The sequence below is a fragment of the Miscanthus floridulus genome, chromosome 7, assembly GCF_019320115.1.
Source record: "Miscanthus floridulus cultivar M001 chromosome 7, ASM1932011v1, whole genome shotgun sequence".
NCBI lineage: Eukaryota > Viridiplantae > Streptophyta > Magnoliopsida > Poales > Poaceae > Miscanthus > Miscanthus floridulus.
The window spans coordinates 132442138-132450992 of NC_089586.1; the positions used below are offsets into that span (position 1 = coordinate 132442138).

The window sequence follows — 8855 nt, forward strand, 5'->3', positions numbered from 1 at the left end:
ACAAGGAAACTGTGCAAAAGAAAACTATACACATTATGGATCCACTCCTAGATGATGTATATTACAAGGGTTATGCTCAAATCATGCCATATATAGCTACATTTCACACTATTGCTAAAAGGTTCAGTCTCGCTATGAAACTGATAAATTCTAAGTGGGACGGCAATATTTATTACAGGAAGCGAATATTCTCTGCATGTGGTACAAAAGTTCCAAAACATAAAGACTGGTAATCATCTATAATATGTTTCATCTTTCTTATTATCACAAAATAGTTATTTGATTTATGTACAATAAATCAAACAAATGCTCATCTCCAGAAAATTAGGAGGCTTCCTTGTATACAATTTCATGAAGTCATAAGATGGTGTAAGATTGCCACCGATCAACACTGTAAGCATATATTCTCTAACTATATTCCGTACACTGCATACAAAATTTGACAACTTTCCTGAAAATCTCCAAGTCATGATTAAGGATTTAGACAGAATGCAACTTAAATGGTTATGTGAGAAAAAACTTTACTATGACTTCTTGGTTTTCCGGATTGTATACATGCTCAAAGATATTGTGTAAACGTTGAACTATGGAGAAAAAAAACATTGGTTGTTTTCATGTGCGTCTTCAAGATAAATCTATTGTGTTAGCACGGGCATTATACTAGTTTTAGGTAACAGTTGTTGGAGACAGTCTAACAGACCTATTTTTAGCATCGTTCTAGGAAGATGCAGATGCATGGACGGTGCAGCTTGTTTGTCTTATAATTCATACTTTTTAAGTTATTTTATTTTGTTGAAATAGTATTTTTTTTTCATAATAAATCAGTTAAAACAGTGTTTTGACCTATTTTTTCAGCGAAACGAACTTCGCCGGAATCTCGTCAGGGCTGGCTCTGGACGGTGTGGTAGATGCAGATGCATGGACGGTGTAGCCTGCTGCTGATGACTCTGACTTGTTCCACAGTCAAAGTCAGACTACTAACCCATCCATCAACGTACGCGTGAGTACACGTGGACCCGTTCTATTTTGCCATGCAACATTATTCACAACGCCACCCGGTCAATACTTTTGTTTTTTATCCAGCCGCTGCCGCCCTTTTGCTCCTCGCCGGCGCCACCGAGGGCCCTCTCCTTCTTCCCTCCGGTGAGTTTTTAATTCGCCTGTGACAAAGGAAGAGGGTCCATCTTTTATTTACTACGGCACAAATTTGCTTAGACTTAATCCAAATATAAATCTATTAACAAAATCAAATGATTTTTTTCCCAAGATCTTGTTACCTGTGTGATGATTTTGGTAATTTTCATGACAATACCACGTTGCAGACATCCATTTCATTAGTAGGAGGTTAATATGTGACCATTGTCTACATGGGGGAAGGGTTGCTCCTAGGCACTTCGCAATTGGACACTAACTCTAATTCAGATCATCAATCTCATCGTGGATGCTCGCAGAGAGGAAATCAGACATGCAACATGACGAATCAAGGGTTGGAGGTGATGAATCCGCAACCTATGTTGTACCCAGCAATGCAATTGTTGGCCTTCTTTCATCCTTCATATGTGTTTTGGACTAGTTTCGGAACGTTGGATTTGCAACATGTTCATTTTTTTAGTTGATTGTTACATTCAGCAGAAAACTACATTTTGGCTTCAGTGTTGAACAATGCTCTATTCTTCTAGAGCATTGGCTACATCGAAGAAAGTTGCTATGAATGAATATGATAGAAAAAAATTATCTTTTTATTTTATATTTTTTTCATATGTAACTTGAAGATGTATTGTGCCGGGTTCAACCGATGATACTCTCTTCAGCAATCTCCCTTGTGGCGAAGTGGCTGAACACTTGCTAACATCACCCTAGGAAAGAAATTATAGAGTTTACATTGTTAATCTGAGGTGTAAACAAAAAATTCGCCAGCACCCAGTGGCGGAGCTTAGTGAAGGCCATAGTGGGCCATGGCACCTCTAAACTAGAAAAATCCTTAATAAAACTCTTAGTTTGACCATTTTAAGTGGTGATGAAACACTAATCTGCCCCCCTCTCTCTCTTTGCACTTCATATCGTATTGCCCCTTCTTTTTTCATGACCAAGCTCCGCCACTGCCTGCACCAACAAGCAAAATGATTAATTTATTTAATTGCCTCGACCCTAACCTGGCAAAAAATGTAACAATCCCTTGCGAGAGAGAGAAAAAAGGAGCTTGATAACACGAATCATTTGGGGACAATGAAAAATACAAGACACTCTCGATTAATTCGCCAAAAATTTCAGCGCTGTGAAAATAAAAAATAAATTCAATATTTGCTCTAATAAATCACTGCTGATAACGGAAAATCAATGTTACAAAAAAATAAAAAAAATAAAGAGACGATATAACCCTACCTCCTATGCTACAATGAACTACCCATGCTCTTTCACCTCCCTGTGCCAGGCCAACTTCGGCCCTGTTAAGGAGCCAACAGAACAAAGGAAAGAACAGCAACTAGGCCCAAACACATAATGAAACAGTAGTGGTAAAATAATTTTCGGTGCACAGACCATTCGAAAACAAGTTTCTAACTACATATGCATGATCTCCAAAGTATTTGGTGATAGGAAATGACCAAAATTATCCATAGTACTTTTTAGTCAATTGATATTTAGAAATAGACGACACGGCACAAAAAGACCTCTTTGGATAAAACAAATTCAAGAGTTTTATCTTCCTCTATCCAAACCTCTCTACATCCACTTAGTCTTTCTCCATCTGTGTTCTCCTGCATTCCCATCGTAGTATCTCATACACCCAAGTGATCTCATGACCCTGCCTGCCTCTCCCGGCCACTACCCTAAATAGGCTCTGATATCACATCTTTACGTCCAGCACACAGCTACCTCTAGTGTTGTTGATCTATACAACGCAGCCGTGTCCTCCCCCAACCAAATTTGACAAACCTTCCATGGCGTCAACCCTTCCTAACTGCCTTCCTCTATCACCAGGGGCGAAGCATAGGCTAGACCAAACTAGGCCATGGCCCCCTAGCTTTTAAAAAATTCTTAATCACCATATTGTAAACCCATGACTAATATCATATGTGCATCATTAGTGCCCCCTCCCCTAGTTTACCCTTGGTTCCTAAGTTGCTAGATCCAACCCCCTCTAAGATTTTGCCCAAACTTTGCCACTAACCACTACCACAATGGGCGGTGCCACCTCGTCGTCCTGCCCACATCCTACCTCTATCGCCAAGCAACCTCCCAAATCTCCCATAAACCTAAACTCTAACCCCAAATCTAACCAGAGTGTCGCCTATGGCTGGAGCATCAATGGAGCGCTGCCACCATCAATGGGGTACACGGATTGGATCTTTGGTACCTCTTCTATTTATGTTCTTACTTCCAATTTTGTCCTTTTTCATTCCATTTTGGGTTTCCTAGTTTCGACAAGGAATTTGGTTTCCAAATTAGGGGGCTCTCAATTTAGTCCTTCTTGGTTTAGCTTTTAGGTTTAGAGAAGAAATTGGGGATGGGGCACAACATCAAATGTGTACATCCAAATACTCTTGGCTTCGACTTTGATCAAGCTACTGGTCTCGAGGCCTTAACAATATGGTCAATTATAAAAGAAGATATAACATTAAGTCTAAGTGCTCCCAACACCAAATTGTACATAGACACTACCGTGAGAATGTCCTTGCTCCATATACCAAATCCAAAATCTGAGGTCCAAGATAACTATATGGCCTTGACTAATCATTTATCAGTAACCCTGCAAAAGAATCACTCGGACCCGAAAATAAGGCTTCAATGCGTTCACCATGGTGATTTAATTTGGCACCAGCCTATCTATCCATTGGCTAAATGGTTCAGCTGTGAAATGACTCATGGGCCCAATAAAAATCGTCATGTTCGCTTGGCTTATAAGCCGTATTTTTTCAGCCAAGACTTATCAGCCAAGCGAACAGGAATGTGCTGGACTCCTGGGCTAGAAACCAGATATTGCCTTTCAAAAAGAACTGTTGGGCTTAAATCTAAGGTACAGCTTGTGGGTACTTTGGTCCTTGAAAAGACTCCCACTTCAGGGTACAGCGTTTTCCTTTACGATATTCTTCGCTTCTACCGGAGGTAAACAGATGCACTGAGAAATCCATCTGTGCTTTACTCCATTCTGTTCATGATGATCAGACCTCAGCCAGCAACTGGGTCATCTCAATTCTTAACCAATTTATTATCAGCATCATTATTATCATAATCGTTTCCCAATAATTCTAGCCTCATTCCGGCAAAATTTGTAGATATAAACAACAATACAAGAGTTGAGTTGGCACTCACCGGCCTCCACTCTAACTATGTACGGGACGACGATTCCCATCCCATCCCATGTTTATTTCATTTCATTCATCCCATTCCAATTATCAGGTATGGTCTGCTCTGGATATATTAATCATAAGTACGTCCCTTGTATCATTTGGACGATGGCCGGGCCCACAGGACCACCACCTGATCCTGAATCATGACGAGCTCCACCGCTCCGACATCCATCCCAGTCCCAGAGATGAAGATGATGCGCCGAGCCCTCTGTCATCCGCCATCAACGGTGGTGGTGCTGCGAGAACGGCCACCATCTCCTCCTCTTGGTCGTCGTCTGCGACCTCGGTGCATCTGCAGTGTTCACAAGCCACAAATCGTCTTCACCAACAACGAACAGAGCTTGCTTGCATATGGTTGCACATGATTCCTACTACTACTCAAATAAAAGAAAGACTACTGACAATATATAGCATGTTGGTTGCATACATTGGTGGTGAAGGCCCGGCATGCCAATGGCACGCCTACTCACCATTCTGCGGATATATGGAGTTGTAGTGCACCTCCGCCCAGAAGCTCAACAGTACCACTGCAACCACAGGCAGGGAGGCACTTTAGATGCCTGACACCAATAACCAGTAAAGGATTGAAATACCAGGCGGTTAGCCCTTGAGGACTGCAAGGATCAAATGTTTACCTTTGTTGGACTTCTGAACCTTAGGCTGGATCTCGATGTAGCAAGTATCCTTGAAAGATGTCATCACGAAGATTTTTACTCCATACTGCACCAGATTGTTGTCTTACATTACATTAGGACGACTAAAAAAATAGCATTCTTGTCAGCTCCTATACACAAGATATGCCAGGAATGACAGCTGGAACATAGATTGTATAAAGACTAACCTTGTCAGCAGCGGCCTGTAGAGTCACATGGTCACCCCATTCACCGTTTCTGTTAGTTTATAAGCAGTAAAATGCATGTTAGACAAGCATCCACATGCACTTAATCTGTGCTCCATTCTAAAAAAAAAATTGTTTGGCATGGTGTGGAACTGACCGTGCAACTTTCTCCAAGTAATCATCATATGCCATGGGAACGTATCCATCATAGGCGTCACGGTTAGTTTTAAGCTGTAAGGGATGGTTTATCAGAGAAAAGACAAAAATGTACACACGACTAGCAATTGCGAAACAAAAGTTTATGTGGTTAAATACCTGGTTAATTATCTGCTCCCTCACAAACTCATGATGATCTGGACTTTGGTAAAGCTGGTCTGATAGTGCTCGGAACTGTGGAATTGGGGGCGTGCAATTAGCATCAATTGGTTGTGAATGTGATACAGACTCTCAATTTGTGAGGAAAAAAGAGATAAAAGGCGGAAAAAGGGAAGAGAAAAAGAAAGTGCAGAGATCACTTGAAAAAAGGAAGACAAGAGGTGGTGAAGGAAAGAAAAAATAACTATTTGGGTGAGGAATACGATGGATGATACCTGACAGCTGCCATCTCCTTGCACCTTGTGTTCAACCAGCTCATACAGCTTCAACCTGAAAGATGATAAATGAACATTGAACTACTCCAGAAGAAAACGTTTTGCATGAAAAACTAATGGAGCAGAAATAATATTATTATATGCAAGTAATCTAGCCTGTTATGGAAATGCAAAGCCTAAAAGACATTTAATGACAAACAGAGCCAATGATAAGTTTAACACTAGCAAGCATACTGTAGAACATAACAGTAGTAGTAATTCACTAAGAAATGAAGCCAAAGGACTGACCTTTCTGTCAGCCTTTCATGGTCCATAGTGGCTTCATCAATTGATGGGATTTCTCCATTAATTTTGGGGACATGCTGGACAAGGCAGACACAGATTATTGGACCACAGTTGGAAATGGAGTCAGAGCCTCAGAGGCACAGAAACAAAAATACAGATACAGCACAGCATTCACAACAGGTTCATTTCCTTCATAGCAACAAGGATAGGGTGTGGGGGAGGTAAGTTTGCCACTGTTATCAAGATTATTGGATAGTAGCATTCTAAAATTTAAAAGCAATAACAAATAGGAATACTATCTGAGGGCAGTTGAACTGCTAGTAGCTTTGAACAAGTCATACAGTGTATAAGAAAAGTTAATACCTACAGCTTTGTTCACAGAGGTCTACCAATAAAAGTAGGTAGACATAATTTTCACATCCGCATAGGATAACTTTTCGAAGACACGCATTAAGACCAAGAATATGCAAAGTTAATTAGCCATTCAGTTAATTAAAGACTTCTAGTGGAATTTGATGTCAACATCATTTCTTAAAGTCATTTGGCATTTAAGGTTAGTGGTCCAACTGAAAGCGATATCCATGTTGTTGTTTTTCCTCTTCCAATGAGATTTTGGCTATAGAACAAACATATACAGGATTTTTTGCTGATGATCTAGGTAGGCTTCCTTAGAAGCGAAACTTTCATTATTCTGGTAGCTGACGAAGCAGATCCAAATGTTAGGCGAATGAAGCTAGACAACACAATTTCTTAACCTGACTTCAAAGGATCAGTAGACTCACGGGAACTGGGACCATGGGGTAAAACCTCTTCCCTACTTCCTCCTCCATCTCAAAATAACCGTCACCAGCTGTGTCTGGAGAGGAACTAGATGGCTCCACATATACTGTCTCGTGCTCATGCTCATGGGTGCTTCCTGCAACTACCAAGAACATTAGGAAAAACGTAAAAGTGGTATGCTGAGAGAAATAAAACAATCAAGTCAGATTATAGATATTTCCAGCACCAGGATGGTAGATGCCTACTGATGGGTTGTACAAATCATATGTGAGTTGAGAAGAATGCAGCTGAGTCTCATCTGGATGTGCTGCTGCCAAAAAAAAGAACATATATATACATGAGTTAGGAATACTGTCTACCTGTTCCATGGTTTATCACATCCACGAGACGAAAAGGAAAATGAAAAATCTGCATGTATTCCACAAGTCTGACTACTACCTCTACCGTAATGGAGGTCACAACAGTGACCGTCACAGTAACCGGGAGGAGGCCCGTAGTACCCGTTGGGAGGAGCAAAAGGGTCGCGGAACAGGTCGTATCCCCATGGCAAATTCTGATCTTTCTCACACATGCTCATCCGTCGAGCTCAAGCTGTCCGTCCGTGGGAGCGGAGCGCTGCTGCGGTAGCAAACAGATTCAAGCGGTTTACTTCAGTACCATGGCAACAAAGAACAGGAAACAATGCCACAGCTAACTTCGCTGGGCTGCATCGGAGCTAAAGCATCTCCGGTGAAAAGCGAGACCTAACAGAAATCAGCGATTCGATTCATCGCGCTCGCATTAACGCGCGGAGAACTATACTAGTATTATTATCAGCTATATATACGAAGAAAAGATTGCGGGCAACAAACAAAATCATCGCGCAATCCTCCGCGGAGCACTAAGAGCATACGTGAGCGCCGCGCGGAGCAGGGCTCAAAAGCAGCGAAATTTAGGAAGCAAAAGCGACCGAATCGAATCGCATCGGCCGCGTACAAGAACCGGGTGGGTTGGATTCCTCGCGGCGAGAAAGAAAGATTCGGACAGGATTGGACTGCTCGCCGGCCAGGACAGAAACAAAGCACCGGCCTTGGAGCAATCGAAGCGAGCTACGCTAGGGGTTCCGGGGCGGAGCGCGGGAGAGGAGAGTTGCCTCACCTTGGATTGGAGGCGGCTGGGTGGGGCCTGCGCCCGTCTTCTCCGGCGCCGGAATTGGATCGCGACGAATGGGGGAGGGAGGGGAAGCCGTGGGGAGAATGAGGAGTCCGGGGTATATATGGGTGTGTTGTGATTGTGAGGACTGAGGAGGGGGACGAGAGGATGGGACAATTTTATTTATTTATTTTGTTTCTTCTTTTCTTCTTTTCTTTTTTGCTGGCACGCGGCTTGCGTTCACTATCAGAGCCGAAAGATGTTCTCTAGTGAATAGTACACCCTACGTTTTTTTTGGCGAAATTAAATTATTATTCATATATATAATTATATATGGCAGTAGTTTTTTTCATGGTTTTGAGCAATGTTTTTTTTAATCTTGTGGATTGGAGTGAGCAAGATGATCTTGTCATCCTGTGGCGGCGGGAGAACGCCTCTTCAAACCTTGTTAAATTTTGCTTTATGGTTTTGTTGACTTTCTATCTGCGTTTGTTGAGGTAGCAAAGTAGGCTAAATAAAGCACGCACCATTGATTGTTTCTTAAAACCTATTGATTGATAGTGATTAGTATATTATTTGGGTGGGATTTTATTCCATTTATTTGTACATCAACCAAAATGTGAATAAAGAGGAGCATTATATTCCCCTTTGTTTAAAAGGTGCCCGTATCTCCCCCTACCATCGCGTTTATCGTGCCAAAGAAAAACGAAATCAATTAGGATCTTTAGGTCCTTGTTCAATACTCCTTCCACCCCTAAATAATTGTTGTCAACGGTGTGTTTGCCGCAAGTTTGACTTGATTTATAGAAAATACGTGTAATATTTGTATATCCAAATAAATTTATTAAAAAACTAGATTCAAATATCTTTCCAATCATACTA

The 8855-nt window shown here is 41.5% G+C and overlaps 1 protein-coding gene across 7 annotated transcripts; it reads right to left on the reverse strand.

The window, feature by feature from the left end:
- Positions 1-4179: 4179 nt before the first annotated feature.
- Positions 4180-8117, reverse strand: LOC136468033 (OVARIAN TUMOR DOMAIN-containing deubiquitinating enzyme 12-like). Of its 7 annotated transcripts, none has more exons than XM_066466884.1 (12): positions 7980-8117; positions 7281-7457; positions 7069-7152; positions 6845-6984; positions 6066-6139; positions 5778-5832; positions 5503-5577; positions 5345-5418; positions 5191-5239; positions 4985-5069; positions 4820-4876; positions 4180-4641 (listed from the first exon to the last, which is right to left on the reverse strand). In XM_066466884.1, the coding sequence occupies exons 2-12, from the start codon at positions 7417-7419 to the stop codon at positions 4571-4573; spliced, it is 903 nt and encodes a 300-aa protein (XP_066322981.1). In that variant the 5' UTR covers positions 7420-7457; positions 7980-8117; the 3' UTR covers positions 4180-4570. The 7 variants fall into 7 exon arrangements, with proteins under 7 accessions (XP_066322981.1, XP_066322984.1, XP_066322982.1 ...); XM_066466887.1 differs by having other exon boundaries at positions 6845-6978; positions 7069-7149; positions 7281-7460; XM_066466885.1 differs by having other exon boundaries at positions 7069-7149; positions 7281-7460.
- Positions 8118-8855: the final 738 nt, after the last annotated feature.

Bases quoted from the DNA above. Each gene is read 5' to 3' on its own strand.
- LOC136468033 (XM_066466884.1), bottom strand. From the start codon at position 7,419: ATGAGCATGTGTGAGAAAGATCAGAATTTGCCATGGGGATACGACCTG. The intron at 7,153-7,280 runs GTAGTAGTCAGA...TTTTTTTGGCAG, and splicing joins TGACCTCCATTACGGTAGAG to CAGCACATCCAGATGAGACT. The intron at 5,419-5,502 runs GTATTTAACCAC...CATCCCTTACAG, and splicing joins GGGAGCAGATAATTAACCAG to CTTAAAACTAACCGTGACGC.